The sequence below is a fragment of the Gorilla gorilla genome, chromosome 19 (assembly GCF_029281585.2).
Source record: "Gorilla gorilla gorilla isolate KB3781 chromosome 19, NHGRI_mGorGor1-v2.1_pri, whole genome shotgun sequence".
Lineage (NCBI taxonomy): Eukaryota > Metazoa > Chordata > Mammalia > Primates > Hominidae > Gorilla > Gorilla gorilla.
Window position 1 is genome coordinate 33583037 of NC_073243.2, and position 15419 is coordinate 33598455.

General features: G+C 36.0%; 1 protein-coding gene across 3 annotated transcripts in view; it reads left to right on the top strand.

Annotated features, from left to right (window-relative positions):
* Nucleotides 1-15419, top strand: part of AP3B1 (adaptor related protein complex 3 subunit beta 1) — a 296004-nt gene that overhangs the window by 200287 nt on the left and 80298 nt on the right. Inside the window, exons 22-23 of one of the 3 annotated variants that reach the window (XM_055366969.2) lie at nt 8079-8185; nt 9906-10466. In XM_055366969.2, the coding sequence (XP_055222944.2) occupies nt 8079-8185; nt 9906-9944 (146 nt within the window). In that variant the 3' untranslated portion in view covers nt 9945-10466. Of the gene's footprint in view, nt 1-6920; nt 7087-8078; nt 8186-9905; nt 10467-15419 lie in introns of those variants that run through there. The other 2 variants (XM_004058672.5, XM_055366970.2) reach the window with 2 other exon arrangements.

Below are 15419 nucleotides of genomic sequence, written 5' to 3' on the forward strand. Positions count from 1 at the left end.
CGGAATCTCACTTTGTTGCCCAGGCTGGAGTGTAGTGGCACTACCTTGGCTCACTGCAGCCTCCGCCTTCTGGGTTCAAGCAATTCTCCTGCCTCAGCCTCCTGAGTAGCTGGGACTACAGCTGCGTACCATCACGCCCAGCTAATTTTTTGTATTTTTTTTTAGTAGAGACGGGTTTCACTGTGTTAGCCAGGATGATCTTGATTTCCTGACCTCGTGATCCACCCACCTCGGCCTCCCAAAGTGCTGGGATTACAGGTGTGAGCCACCGCGCCCCACTGACCTAGCAGTTCTTTTCCAGAAATTTATCCTACTGATAAACTACTGATAAAATCAGATCTTATTTCTTTCTTGTTTTAAACCCTTGAATTTAATGGCTTAATTTTGCATTTAGATGAAAGCCCATACTCCTTTCCCAGGTTTCTCAGACTGTAGATGATCTGACCCCTGTCTTCTTTTTATCCACATTTCATCCTACTCTGTTTTTATGCATTTGTCACACATACCAGGTTCATTTCTGCCAAGGGCCTTTCTACTGCTGTTCCCCTGCTGAGAACATTCCCCCAGATTTTCTGTTGGCAGACTGATCCTTACTTCCCCAACTCAGAAGTCACCTACTCTTACACACTGTCCTAGTCCCTTTGAGCTGGCATAACAGAATACCTTAGACTGGGTAATTTATAAACAGCAGAAATTAATTGTTCATAGTTCTGGAGGCTGGGAAATCCAAGATCAAGGTGCCAGCGTGTTTGATGATTGGTGAGGGCTAGCTCTGCTTCAGAGATAGTGACTTATGTTTCCTCATGTGACAGAAGGAGGAAACACCATCCCTCATACCACTTTTATAAGGGCACTAATCCCATTCATGAGGGTAGAACCCCTATAACCTAATTACCTACTAAAGGCCCCACCATAGTCTGGATTAGGTTTCAACACAAATTTTGGAGGGACATAAATGTTCAGACCATAGCACAAACCTTCTTGTTATTCTTGTTATTCTTGTCATTCTTGTCTTCATGGCATTTTTCACTATCTGAAATTACCTTAAAATTTTGGTACTTGATTATTGTCTCTTTCTCCCGACTAAGATGTAAGTTCCATGAGGACAGCATCTCTGTCTGTGTTGCTCACTGCTATTCCTAGTGTACAGAGTGGCTCCTGGCAGTTAGTGGGCACCCAGTAAATATTGCTTGAATTAATAAAACATATAAAGGCATATACAAAAATTTCATTGCAGCATTGTTCAGTGGTTAGCTCTGGCCTCCTTGTGATGTAGGACTAACCTGGGAACAGACAAGAATAAGACTTTCATTTTATATTTTGTATCTTTCTGTGACATTTGAATATCTTACATATGTATGTTTGTAACCTTCATAATTTACAAAGTTGAAAATTGTAAAAGAATAACAGTAAAGTACATTTAAAAAGGAACTAAGAGTAAATGTTACAAGGTACTAGAGTGTACTAATTACAACTTTTTCTTCTTATATTCAACTCTGGATTTCCTGGCAACTACGGTAAAAAAAGAAAAACCTGTAAAATGACATAATTGTTATAGTTCCATTCTATAAAAAAAAGTATATTTTTATATGTTGAGACACAAGCTTTTTTAAAAAATGAAGTTTTTAAGAATTGAAATGAAAGTTTTTTTGAATTTTAAGGGAACTTTGATCCCAACCTACATTTTTTAACTCAATATAGGATATAGTGTTTCTCTTTGTTTTTAATACCCAAGTGCTATTTCTTTAAAAATCTTTCATAGTCCTGTTTTTGTCAGAAACGACACTTGAAACTCTCTTGTTAACAAGTCAGTTCAGCCTGTGTTTTCTGGATTGTCTGCCAAGTGCAAGGTACTTTAGTAGGTGCTGTAATAGATAAATAGAATTTAGTCATTCCCTTCCAAAAACTAAAATCTAGTCAGAGACACAGATAACAGGACAAATAACTATTGCATACGAGAGAAAATAGAGATACAGAGTATAGTGAAGAAACAGAGAGGGAGATGAAAACCCCTCTTCAGGGTTTTCATTAACCCCAAATTAAAAAACTACAAAAACCTTGTGAAGGAACCATGATCTGAGCTTAGAGATAAAGACAAGCAGAGTGCCAACTTCACTGTATGCCTCCTATTAGCCTGCAATGGTTCTCCATTGCCCATGGCATGCAGTTTGTTGCTCAGATACTAAAATGTTACTCTCCAGTGGCTTTAGTTCTCAACTGTGAGAATTAGATTAATCTTGAAAGAAAGCCAGACACATTCCCTGTGTTTTATCTAAGAGGCACATCATAATCCACACAGGTTGTTTGCTAGGTACACAGTGCATACCAGGAAGACTGCAAGTACTGAATTTCTTCATTTCTTCATTCAGGAAATGTTAATTTAATACTTGCTATGATCTTTGTAATCTGCTACCTACTGGAGATTCTAAATGAATAAAATATTGTCCCTACCCAAGGAACTCTCAAAGTGTAATGGGAAAAACAGATAAATTGGCAATTAGATTGCCACATTATAGATGAAATGAGGAGAAATGCACAAAATACTGTTCAGTATCAAGGTTCCTAATCCACCTAGCAGTATCAAAATTTAACTTTTGAGTTAAGTTTAAGAAAGCATCAGTTGGCCAGGCCTGGTGGCTCACACTTGTAATCCCAGCACTTTGGGAGGCTGAGGCGGGCAGATCACCTGAGGCCAAGAGATTGATACCAGCCTGGCCAACATGGTGAAACCCTGTCTCTACTAAAAATAGAAAAATTAGCCAGGTGTGGTGGTGCACACCTGTAATCCCAGTTACTCAGGAGGCTGCAGCAGGAGAATTGCTTAAACCTGGGAGGCGGAGGTTCCAGTGAGCCAAGATCACACCACTGCACTCCAGCCTGGGTGACAGAGTGATATTCCACTACGAAAAAAGAAAAAAGAAAGAAAGAAAAAAAGCATCAGTCAAGCTGTTGGAGGCATGAGGGGAGGGTATACTAGGCAGAATAAAGTTATGGAGGAGGGAAAGAGCTTGCTACTACCAGAAATAATGATTGTCTGTCTCTAAGGCAGCAACCCTAGCAATAGACTGACTCTACTACAAAACAATTTGGTTATTTCTCTTACTATTTCTCTATTATATCTGTTGAGGGAATGTTATCATGAGCACAGGTATTAGTCCTATGCTTTTAATTGGTTTAGTAGTTTCTTTGTGTCTCATTTTATTCATTTGTAATTTTTTTTAAAGACTATAAAACTTCCACAGTTTCTTTAGATCATTAAGTTATATGACTCTCTTTCATGGGGGTCAGTTAACAATACATGAGAAAACATTTGTTCTAGGATAATATATGACCTAACAGTCTTTTGTTAGACTTAGAGATATCAATATGCTTTCTATGTTTCAGGCATATTTTATATTCCTGGAAATTAAACAATATATTTTAGGACCCCATACCATGTGCTTTCAGTAGGACGATCATAAATCAGTGATCATATTCTAGTGTTCTTTTATAGGAAATGTAAACCTATGTCATTACATTGTTAGTACAACTGACAGTGAAATATTTAAAAAATCTCTGTCAGCCAACAATAATCATACCTCAGATAAGCCTTATGATATGTGATATCACATTGTTGAGTGAATTTTGGTCAAGGCAGTAGAGTGGAGTCACTAAGAGGACAGTGGAGCAAGCTGTCTGAGTTTCAATCCCAACTCTGTTACTCACTAGTTGTGACATCTTGGGCAATTTACTTAACCTCTCCATGCTTTAGCTGCTTTGTCTATAAAATTGGGATGGTACAAATACTTTTGGGAGTCATTTAATTCTCAAAGGATGAAATGACTTGATATACGTAAAAGCATTTAGAACTGTGCCTGACACATGATAGGCATTACTGGGGTTAGTGATGATGCTGGTGCTGATGATGCCAATGATGCAGCAAATTACAAATTAAATAACAACATATTAAGCCATTATGTATTCAGTTTTTCTTATTCTTAAATCTTAAGGCAAAGCTTTGATCAGAAGAATAATTGAATAATTACTGTATTAGATCTACTTTTAGAAAAGAAAAAAAGTTTTATAGAAAGTTTTTAAAATAAAAAGAAGAAAATAAAATTAACCTGTAATCCAAACACCCCAGGTTAACATTCTGACATATCAGTTTAGATTCTCTTCATATGCAAATCCCCCTTCCAAATTGGATTCTACTGAGAAACTGTTTTATCACTTGCTTTCTCCTCTGTTTAAAGTACATGTTCTTAGTTGGTGTGGTGGCTCATGTCTATAATCTAGCACTTTGGAGGCCAAGGCGGGAGGATTGCTTAAGCCCCAGGAGGTCAAGGCTGTAGTGAGCTGCAATTGTGCCATCGCACTCCAGCCTGAGTGACAGAGCAAGACCCTATTTCCAAAAACAAAACAAAACCTACGTTCTTTATAACTGTATGGTTGTCCTTTATCCTGTTAGAACAAATTCTGTTTAACAGATTTACTATTGTTGGGAATTTAGCTGTTTTCCATTTTTTGCTATCATAATTAGTGAAGTAACATTCAGCATTGTAAATATATTTTTCAATATCTCTGTAACTGTTTCCTTAAGATAAATTTCCAGAAGTAGTATTGCTGGAACAAAGACTTTGAAGAATTTGTTTGTCCAAAATTGCCTTTTAGGCTTGGCATGGTGGCTCATGCCTGTAATCCCAGCTACTTGGGAGGCTGAGACAGGAGGATTGCTTGAAGCTGGGAGTTCGAGACCAGCCTGGACAACAAAGTGAGACTCCTGTCTCTACAAAAAGATAGAAAAATTAGCGGGGCATGGTGGCATACACCTGTAATACTAGCTACTCAGGAGGCTGAGGCGGGAGGATTGCTTGAGTCCAGAAATTCAAGGCTGCACTGAGCTGTGATTATGCCACTCCACTCCAGCCTGGGTGACAGAGAAACTCCTTCTCAAAAATAAGTAAATAAAATTGCCTTTCAGAAAGCTTGTACCAGCTTACACAGTATTAATATGAGGGTGCTATATTCCTTGTACCTTCACCAATGCTAGATTTTGTATTTTAAAATTACCTTTTCTAATTTGCCAGGTGGGCATGATATTTCATTTTAACTTGTATGCTATGACATTTTTTTTAAAAACCCCATAGAGTCACTTTGTTTTTACACGTTACTAATTAAATACTTCAGCACAGTCACCTAGCCTCAGAATTCACTTTAGGGTAAGCTTTCAATGCCAACTTTCGTCTTGCCATACCTGCAAACAGATGCATAATCATCTCTTTACTACCAGAGCACACATCTTCTGAAATTATATTAAAACCCGTCCTTTTTTAAAAAACAGCAGAACTTGCTTGCGGTGTGAAGTTTCTTCTCTTGTCTCTTGATGGTATTTAGCCAAGCCACAGTTGAAATCAGAGGCTGTTTCTTATTCAGTTTTTTATTCGTTACATGGGCATTCTAATATTTTGAAAGGACGGATGGTGGATGGGTGGGTAGATAGATGTACAAAGGAATGAATAAACATGCATTTAGAACCTACCTGGAAAGTTACGTGTTGCATGGGAAGGCAACATATTATGATCCAAGTTAGAAGAAGCAGTTTCTAATCCTATAGTGGTTCTACCATTCACTTTTTATGACCTTGTCAATATTAATCTCCCTGTGGCTCAGTTTCCAGTGTCTTCAATATTAAATGCTCTTTTTAAGCCTTCTCATTGCCATTGGCTTTAGTCTTTTTCACTTCATTCCTAAACTATTGTAAATTCTTCCCTACTCCCAACCCTGCCTTCAGTCTGTGCATTGTACTACCACCTGATTAACCATCCTGCAGGACCATATTCATTGTCATTCCTCTGTTTGATCGATTTTTGACTGTTCCCCTTGGTCTATAGGGTAAATCCAGTCCCCTTAGTTTTTCAATTTCCTACCTCCCAGCCTTTGTTTATAGCATTCTGTTATCCAACAATTAACTGGCTTCTTTCTTTCCTCTTATTCAAATCTCACCCTTACTTAAAAATTGGACTTCATTCCCTCCTGTTCATGAAGCCTCCTCTTCCACTGCTTCTCCAGTGATCCTTGTTTTCCCCCTGACTCTGTGACACTTGCTAAACTGTACAGGGGTTTTCTGTGTGGGTCTAAGGAAGCCTGGGGATTTGAAGCTGTGCTTCAGCCGTACTAAGTGAGCATAGGGAAGACCAAGAGCTCCACTCCCTCCCCATCCAACCTCCAGGCTGCTTTCTCTATTATATATGTTGAGATTTTGTTTAGTGTTTCCTTTGAAATTTTTCTTCTTTGGCCGTATCATTTACGGACTGTATTGTTACTTTTTTTTTTTGTCAAATACATGTATCTCTTTTTCTTAATTAGGTTTTGTTACTTGAGGATCTTGAACTTTTTTGTCTCTCACTTGCTACCTTGCAGAATAAATATTTGTTGTTAACTTTATGGATTAATATTTGTTCTGCCTTGTTCACTGGATATTGTGAGACTAAAATGAGAAAAAGATGCTTTGAAAAGTAATGTCACAGCTGGGTGTCGTGGCACACGCCTGTAATCCCAGCAGTTTGGGAGGCCAGGGTAGGAAGATTGCCTGAGCCTAGGAGTTAGCGACCAGCCTGGGCAACATGGGGAGACCCCATCTCTGAAAAAAAAAAAAAAAAAAAAAAAGCTGGGTATGGTGGCATGCACTTACTCAGGAGGCTGAGATTGCTTGGGCCCAGGAAGGGATTGCACTGCTTTACTCCAGCCTGGGCAACAGAGCAAGACCCTATCTCCAAAAATAAAAATAAAAAAGAAATGTCAAATTAACTAAATGTTATTCCCTTTAGGATATTATCTTGGAATGAGAATTTGTTGGAAGCTAAAACTTGACCACATTGTAATGTATTTTATTCAAATGGTTTAGAAACACCAAAAATTAATGTTATTGTCTGTTCACACAGACTAGCAGAAATGCAAACATGTAAAGACACAAATTTGTATTACATGAGAAGTACAGTTATAGAAGTTTGTCCAAGTATATCTGTGGAACAAAGAAGGCACATATAAGCTGTTTGCAGGTGAGCCAGAGAGTGTTTTCCTTTTAAAGGGTAGCTTGCCAGATCGAAGTTGCGAGATGAGCAAGGCAGAGAAGTAGGCAAACAGAGTAGAATATAAAAGGCTCCAAGACATAGAACAAGATCTTGGGAACTATTATCCCATAGAGCTAGCACATAACAGTGCTGAAATTGGAGATAAGCTGGACCTGAATAGTCCAGTATGGCGGCCAGAAGCCACATGTAATTACTTAAATTATGCAAAGTTTAAAATGCATTTATTTAGTCATACTAGCCACGTATCAAGAGTATGTTAGGCATATGTGGCTAGTGTCCACTTTATCAAATGTAGAACATTTCCATTATCGTAGGAGGTGCTGTTTGGGCTGGGGCAGACCATAGAGGACTTTGTGAACTTAATTGAGGAGTTGGGCTTTTATCTTGTAGGCAGTTATGAGCCTTTGAAGAGTCTTAAGCAGGGGAGTAACATGACCAGACTTGGATTTTTAGATTTCCAAACTTACAGGTATCAGTTCTCAAGTATATAGCAGTTTTAGAATCAGTCAAACATTTCTATCTAGCACATAGCTTTTGCTGAAAAAGTATAATTACAAGGGAATTAGGTAGCCTGATTAGAGTGGAGAATAAAATAGATATAGGATTTGAACGTCTTTCAAGACTTCTAATTCCACTGTAGCATTCTCTTGGAAGCGGTTGTTATTCTTATGATAGTCTGGAAAGAAAATGTTTCTTTACTTTTTTAGGGAGATTACTGGGTGATAAATGTTAGTGATAATGTTATGTGATAAAAATTTTCACAAACTATTACTCAAGGTATTTATATCCTTATTTTGTTATAGGATTTGCCATTACGTTTTGAAAGCTAAGACTAATAACTGCCATGACTTGATAATAAGTTGACTAAATCAAGATGTTAAATAGAATTGTCATACATTTATTAATCAAAGTAATTTAATTAGATATACTAACAAAATAAAAATGTTGCTTTTAATAATTTGAATTAAACGTTCACGCACATTTACTAATTTGGGCCTTTTCTTACAGTTAACCCAGTATCCACTCCAGTTGCACTTCCCACACCAGCTCTTTCTCCAAGTTTGATGGCTGATCTTGAAGGTTTAAACTTGTCAACTTCCTCTTCAGTCATCAGTGTAAGTTATTTTTAAAACCCACCAGCTCGGTTTTCTTATGTTGCCATTGTATCTTTTTTATTAAAATGTAAATACTTGAAGTGGATTCTTAGTTTTGAACAGATTCTTCTCTAAGAACAAGCCCAATTTAGCTAAGACCTTTTAATTTTTTAAATAATTTACTCAAACCATTATCTTCTCAATTTTTTTCCCTTGTTGTCCACACTTGATTATCATCTGTATGTTTTTCTCTGGTATTGTTATATATCTGTAACATACAAAGGTTCTTCACCACATTGACGCAGTACATATACCTGAACTGTGCCACAAAAAGTTGTCTACATTAACAGACTTTCATTTCCGTAATCATTTTATTCCTACCACACTATTTTTTCATAGACTATTAAAAATTCATGACTGTTTTTATTTAAAAGTTCAAGATTTTTTTTTTCTGTCTTATTTTTGTACATTTATTTACATGTGTTGGTGTCTTTAAAATTATTCTTTAATGTTATTTATAGAATGTGATGTGAAGTGAGGCTAGAACCTACCTGTCACAAAATAATGCAAAAACCATCAACATATCATGGTATTTGAAGCTGCAACAACTGTTTATTGTGTTAGCATATTATATCCACTAACTTTTCACTGTAAATCAAGCATGCTGCCTAAGATAATCTGTTGGTATGCTTGACCTCCTTTTAATTTGTTGTCAGAAATCTGACAGACTAAGAGACAGAATAGTAAGCTTTGCTGGGCATAGGTAGCTTCAGTAGATCTGGTTCTCAGGGCTGGCAGGGTACTACATGGCATATAACTGATCATCTGAGCTGCCTGGGAGCATAGAGCTGCTTCTGCCAAAAGTGGGAGAAAAGAAGTGTTTAATTCTTGTGTGTTATTATGGAAAAAATTCCTCCTTTAAAGCAAATATGCTATCAGGGCTATGCAATGAAATACTAAAAAAAGCTATCTGCATTTCTGTTCAACATTGGTCACCTCGCTCAGAAAGTACAGGTGAAAAGTTTTAAGCTACAATGTTCTCCTTAAGCATAGAATGAGATTATCTCTTAACCACCCAGAAATGAGTAAGAATGGTATTTGTGATTTTAATTTGCCCTTGTTTCTAAAAGGAAAAGGCACATTAAAAGATATGAGGGGGAAGCATTGAAAATAAGCAGTTAAGTCTTTCATTTATTCAGGTAATAAATATTTATTGAGCATTTGTGGTAGGCTCTAAAGAAAAAGTGTTAATCAAAAAATCAATAGTGAAGCAGTTAGTTCCTTGAATGGAACAGGAGGTCCCTAAAACCTTGGTTGGCAGTAAGGTAGTGAATAAATAATAACTTGGGCCCTAATATCAGATGTCCAGGGTGCAAACCCCTGCTTTGCCACTTAATAGCTATGTGACTGTGGGCAAATTGGTACTCTTACACCTCATTTTCCTATGAGAATACTATCTACCTCATAGGATTGTTATGAGATTAAAGAAATAATATATGCAAAGCTCTTAGAACAGTGACTGACACATTGTCATTACTCAGTAAATATTAACGAATATTCTCCAAAGTGATATGATATGTGATAATGGACTCTGAGTGTAGACTCTTCTACTTTATTAATAATAAGAAGAAAGCAGTTGAGATTAGAAAAGCTTGTAGTAAATTTTCATTCATCACAAAGTAATTGACAGACTCACCCTTTTATACTAAGGAAAATATTTATTGAGATGGTCTCTTCAAAGGAAAGAAAAGCACTCCATCTAAAGTTGGGCAAAAAATGACCGCCAGTTGACACGGCTGAGTGAAGCAGGACCACAACACTCACTCCCCAAAAGCTAACAAAATGATCAAACAAGTATTGCTAAAAAGAATGACAACCAGAAGTTCACCAGCAACAATAAAATATGGACAGGAATAGAACTTTAAACAAAGAAAATGCTAGAACTCTGAAAAATGGAACTTGTAGAAATAAACTGAATATTCTACTGCAGAATGGCATGGCTCCTAATAGCACATCCAGCCCTCAGAACAGTACTGAGAAAAGAAGATGAATCAACCAGAGTTTAAGCTTCCTCATTATGTGTCTGAATTTGGAAAGAAGTGGACAGAAGACATCAGAGGAAAATAAAGAAAACCCCTTAAGAATTACAACTCCCATATAATGCTGTGAGATCTCAACAAGTCTAGGAGCTTTTTTGGATCCTGAAATGAAGTTCATAGATGATAGAGTACATCTATAATTTTAAAGTCAACATGTTGTCCTAGTTGAATAGAAAAAATAAAAGTAATATATAATAAACTAATATTTTCAATGATATGTAACTGTTTGACCATGACTACACTAGAAGTAGTTAAATGATGCTGGCACTCATATATAGAACTCATGAATGTGAGAACTATATGTGCAGATTGATATAGGTGTGTTATTCGGCAACACAAATGCTACGGGTTGTGGTATTTCCATCAGTGACATAATTTTCCAAACACTGAACAGTTTTTCTGCACCAAAGTAGTTGCATCACTGGAAAATTGAGCCTGTTAAAATCTTGCCAAAGAAAAAACTTCGTGTTTTATATGAAATGTTCTAGGATTAAGTAATTTTAAGCACGTTGTCTAACGTGTTTAACGTGTCTAATGAGATGGTTGAATGTTAATAGTTTCATTTTCTCATAGTAGGAAACAGAGCTTTTGTGAGGGACATGGTACAGTCTGTATCGTCAGGATCTGCCCTATTCATTACTACGAACATCTAGCATTCCTGGCCTTCACTCCTTAAAGCTAGTGGCATCCTTTACTGTCCCTCCCTCCAGTCGGGTTCTAGTTGTAAACGTCAAAGCATTATGTAGCAGTGAAAACCACAGGCTCTTGATTCAGACCACCTGTGTTCAAATCAGAGTTCTGCACTTTACAACTTAGAGACTTCGGGCAAGTCAGTTTACCTCCCAGTGCCTCCATTATTTTCATCTGTAAAATGATCATGCTACCTACCTCATAGGATTGTTGTTGGTATTAAATGATTAACAAACATGAAATGTTTATAACAGTACCTGATATGTGCTAATAACTAAATATTTCCTGTTATCATTTTCATTACACGTACATCATTAGTGCAACTTTATAAAGGAAATGAAGTGTGACCCAAGAAAACTGTGTTTTCTTCTTACTATTAAGGCTGTACATAGATATGCTGAAACATGAAAATTACTATGGATTCTACTTTAAAGAAAAAAGAGTGGGGATACTGCTGATTGTTGAAACCAAGGAAAGGGTGATTCAAAGTAATAGAATCAGTAGCTATAAAAATTGTGATCATGTGATTGAGTATAAATGATAAAAAAAAGAAACCAAAACTAGAAGGTGGGGAAAGATGACAGGATGCATGGTAATTATTTTTTCGGTGTAGGTAGGAAAACACTCCGTAATATGCAAAATTGAAACCGTTTTTGTTTTTGTTTTTAATGAAATGCAAACCTCTTAATGATTTGTATATACTCAAAGAACATCTATCTGATGTTTTGGAGGATTTTTTATTTTTTGGTTTTAATTCCATTTCTTCAAAGTAAGATTATAGTCCCATTCTAAGGGATAATTTGTCTGTTTCTCTGTGTATCTGTCAGTGGTTACAGAAATGTCATGTTCACCATGGTTAACAGTTACTTTAGATGGAATGGTTTCGGAATGACTTGTTGATTGTTTTGGTACTTTTCTGTAATGTTTAAATGTTTTATAATATAATAAATGATAACTTTTTAAAACAAATTATTACTATAAAAATGAGCAAAAGGACAAGAACTGGAAAAATTAATTTATGGTATAACAAATCAATAGTGCTTACTCGTAGGAGAATTAGTGCTTATAAGGAAATACAAGAGTAGCTTCTGGGGTGCTGATAATGTTCTGTCTTTTGATCTGGGGGCTGTTACATGGGTGTATTCAGTTTATGAAAAATATCATTGAGCTTTTGCACTTAAGATATGTGTACTTTATGTATATTGTACTTCAACAAAATATTTTTAAAAGTGGACAAATGATATAAACACATTATTCATAGAGGAGGAAATATAGATGATAATATGCGAAAAAGGTTCAGTGGTAGTAATGAAAAAATGTAGAGTTAAAGAACCATCTTGCCTGTAACATTAGCAAAAATTACAAAAACCAACATCTGTTGTTGCTGAGGTATACAATGAAGCAGGCATTATACACTGCTCCACTGGTAAAAGTATAAATTATTACATCATTCTGGATGGCAGTTGGGCCATCTGTCTAAAAAGCCATCAAAATATGTATACCTTTTGACCAGGTAATCTCATGTCTAGATTCTTCTTCTAAGGAAATAATTAGAATTACACAGATTTATGTGCATGGTTGTTCAAACCTAAATGTCTAGTGGTAGTAGTGATGGTTACAAAAAGTATGCAAAAACAATTTAAGGAATTTTGTACAATTATTAAGATGTTTTTATTACATATTTTAATAAGATAAAATATGGTATAATGTAAGGTGGAAAAAAGGATACAAAATGTTATATATATAATCTAAATTTTGTAGAATTGTACAATTGTACTGTTTTCAAATACAGGGAAATTGAAAGAGTAGAAGAAACTGCATCATAATTTTAACAGCTTCTCTGAATGATGAGATTATGGATGTTTTATATTTAATTTTCTTCTGCATATCTTTTAATATTTTCCAGATTTTCTCTAATCAAGATGTAATACATCTATTACCCAAAAAGCAATACTTGTAAAATAGAAATGGAAAGCACATATATGAATGACGAGGATTCCTTTTTATTTGTTTGGGTCTTTTTCCTTTCCTTTTCCTTTTCCTCTTCCTTTTCTCTTTCTCTTTTCTCTTCTTTTCTTTTTTCTTTTCTTTTCTTTTTTTTTTTTTTTGACAGGGTCTGGCTCTGTCGCCCAGGTTGGAATACATTGGTGTGATCTTGGCTCACTGCAACCTCTGCTTCCTGGGTTCAAGCCATCCTTCTACCTCAGCCTCCTGAGTAGCTGGGACTACAGCCGCCTGCCACCACACCCTAATTTTTATATTTTTGTTGGTAGATATGGCTAATTTATTGGCTAATTTTTAAATTTTTGTTGGTAGAGCTAGGGTTTCACCATGTTGCCCAGGCTGGTCTCAAACTCCTGGGCTCAAGTGAGCCACCACACTCAACCAGACTGCTTTTTATTGACCCATCTGATATCTGTCTTTCTAGATCACCACTACTAATTAATTGGGTGATATTGAGCAAATCACTTGGTTTTTTTCAACTATGAAATGATAGCAAGGCAGATTTCCATGTTTCCTTTTAACTCTGATATTCTATGTATGTATGAACCTAAGATGGAATTTCAAATTAATGAAAATAATTTCACTGGGATAATTTGAATAAGTTTGTTAAAATAAAGAGATGAAACTTTTTTAGTTTGTATGATGACTTTCTAGTCCATCTATAATTTTTATTCTAGTAAATGTTATTTGTTTTCCTTATGTATATTAGATTTTTTCAATTAACAAAATATTTACAGTGAAACCCAAAGAACAGTTGCTTTTTCACAGCAAATATTTTTCTAATTAAAAAAGTCACTATTTGTTCCTATCCTTTTAATTATATATTCAGAACACAGAGATTTTAAAAAATAATGCCTGACAAACATTATTATCATTATAAGGAAAGGCTTTAGTTTTTTAAACTCTATAATAAATATTATTTATAAACACAGCATGTTTTAGTCTTGCCAGAGACTGGCCATTGGCCAACAGATAGCTCTATTGAGGGAACATTTTAGTTCCTGCTGTAGTATCTGAGTGAACAAACCGATTAACTTAATAAATTTTTTTTTAATGGATTATTATTTGGTCCTGAGTTTAAATCAAGACCTGCAAACACATAAACATCAATCCTTAAAAATGTATGCTTCTTGCAGGGATGAAAAAAGAATAGGGGGAAAAAAGACAATTTTGTGTGTAAGAATAAATGTGAAATAAGAATAACTTGTTCACCTCTGGTATTAGAAATGTTGAGTGAAACTTTGATCTGTTGTGCTTTAAATTACTTTGTATATTTGGGTCACAAACATTTTAAGTGAATAAAACAGTTAAAGTTAACTATTTTAGTGTATGTTCTGCTTTAACTGGTAAACATCAACATGAAACCTTGACTCATCCTTTGCATTTTTTGTTTCTTCTCAAACTAGTTGTGTAAGAAAGTATATTTATTTACTCACTATTTAAGATTATGTTTTTATGGAAAAATCAGACTCTGACCTTCCTAGGTTAATAGGTTCTCAAGGTGGCCAGGCGCGGTGGCTCACACCTGTAATCCCAACACTTTGGGAGGCTGAGGCAGGTGGGTCAACTGAGGTCAGGAGTTCGAGACCAGCCTGGCTAACATGGTGAAACCCCGTTTCTACTAAAAATACAAAAAATTAGCCTGGGGTGGTGGTGTGTGCCTGTAATCCCAGCTACTTGGGAGGCTGAGACAGGAGAATTGCTTAAACCCGGAAGGCGGAGGTTGCAGTGAGCCAAGATCGCGCCACTGTACTCCAGCTTGGGCAACAAGAGCGAAACTCCGTCTAAAAAAAAAAAAAGGGGTTCCCAAGGCAATCCCCAAATGTCATAATACCATAATGGAGATATACTATCTATGATTCTTTAACACCTAATAACAAGTCAGAGGTTTTCTGTGGAAATACACTTTTAGAGTTCCACCTTAAAATGCTAAGAACTCATTTAGAAAGACAGAGTGACATTTGTGAAATGCATTGAATCTGGAGCCCAAAGACCTGGTTTTCACCCTTGCCTGAGCTGTGTTTATTATCATTGTGACTTTGAGCAGTTCTTTGACTTGTGTAAACTTCCGTTTTTTAATTTACAAAATGGAGATAATACTTTTCCCAAACACTTCTTTTGTTATGAAAATCAAATGAAATAATGATCCCGAAAATGTTTGAATTCTATTGTGTAGCTGTAAACCCTGAAATCTAGTCCAATGGCCCTAGAACAAGTGGAATAGTGATTTGGCAACAGATAATAGATTCAGATTTGAGGATCTTGGCCTGGATGTAGACTATAGGAGGAAGGATTCAGTCAAAATTGGGATTGACAGGGTAGAGAGGCTCCAAGGCCTTTATGTTCGGTAATAACATAGGGTTGATGTCACCTATTCCATTTCTTTCCCTTCCTCCCGCCCTCCAGTTGGATACTAGAACTATGCAGGAAAAGCAACTCAGTGAAACAAAAAACATAAGGTC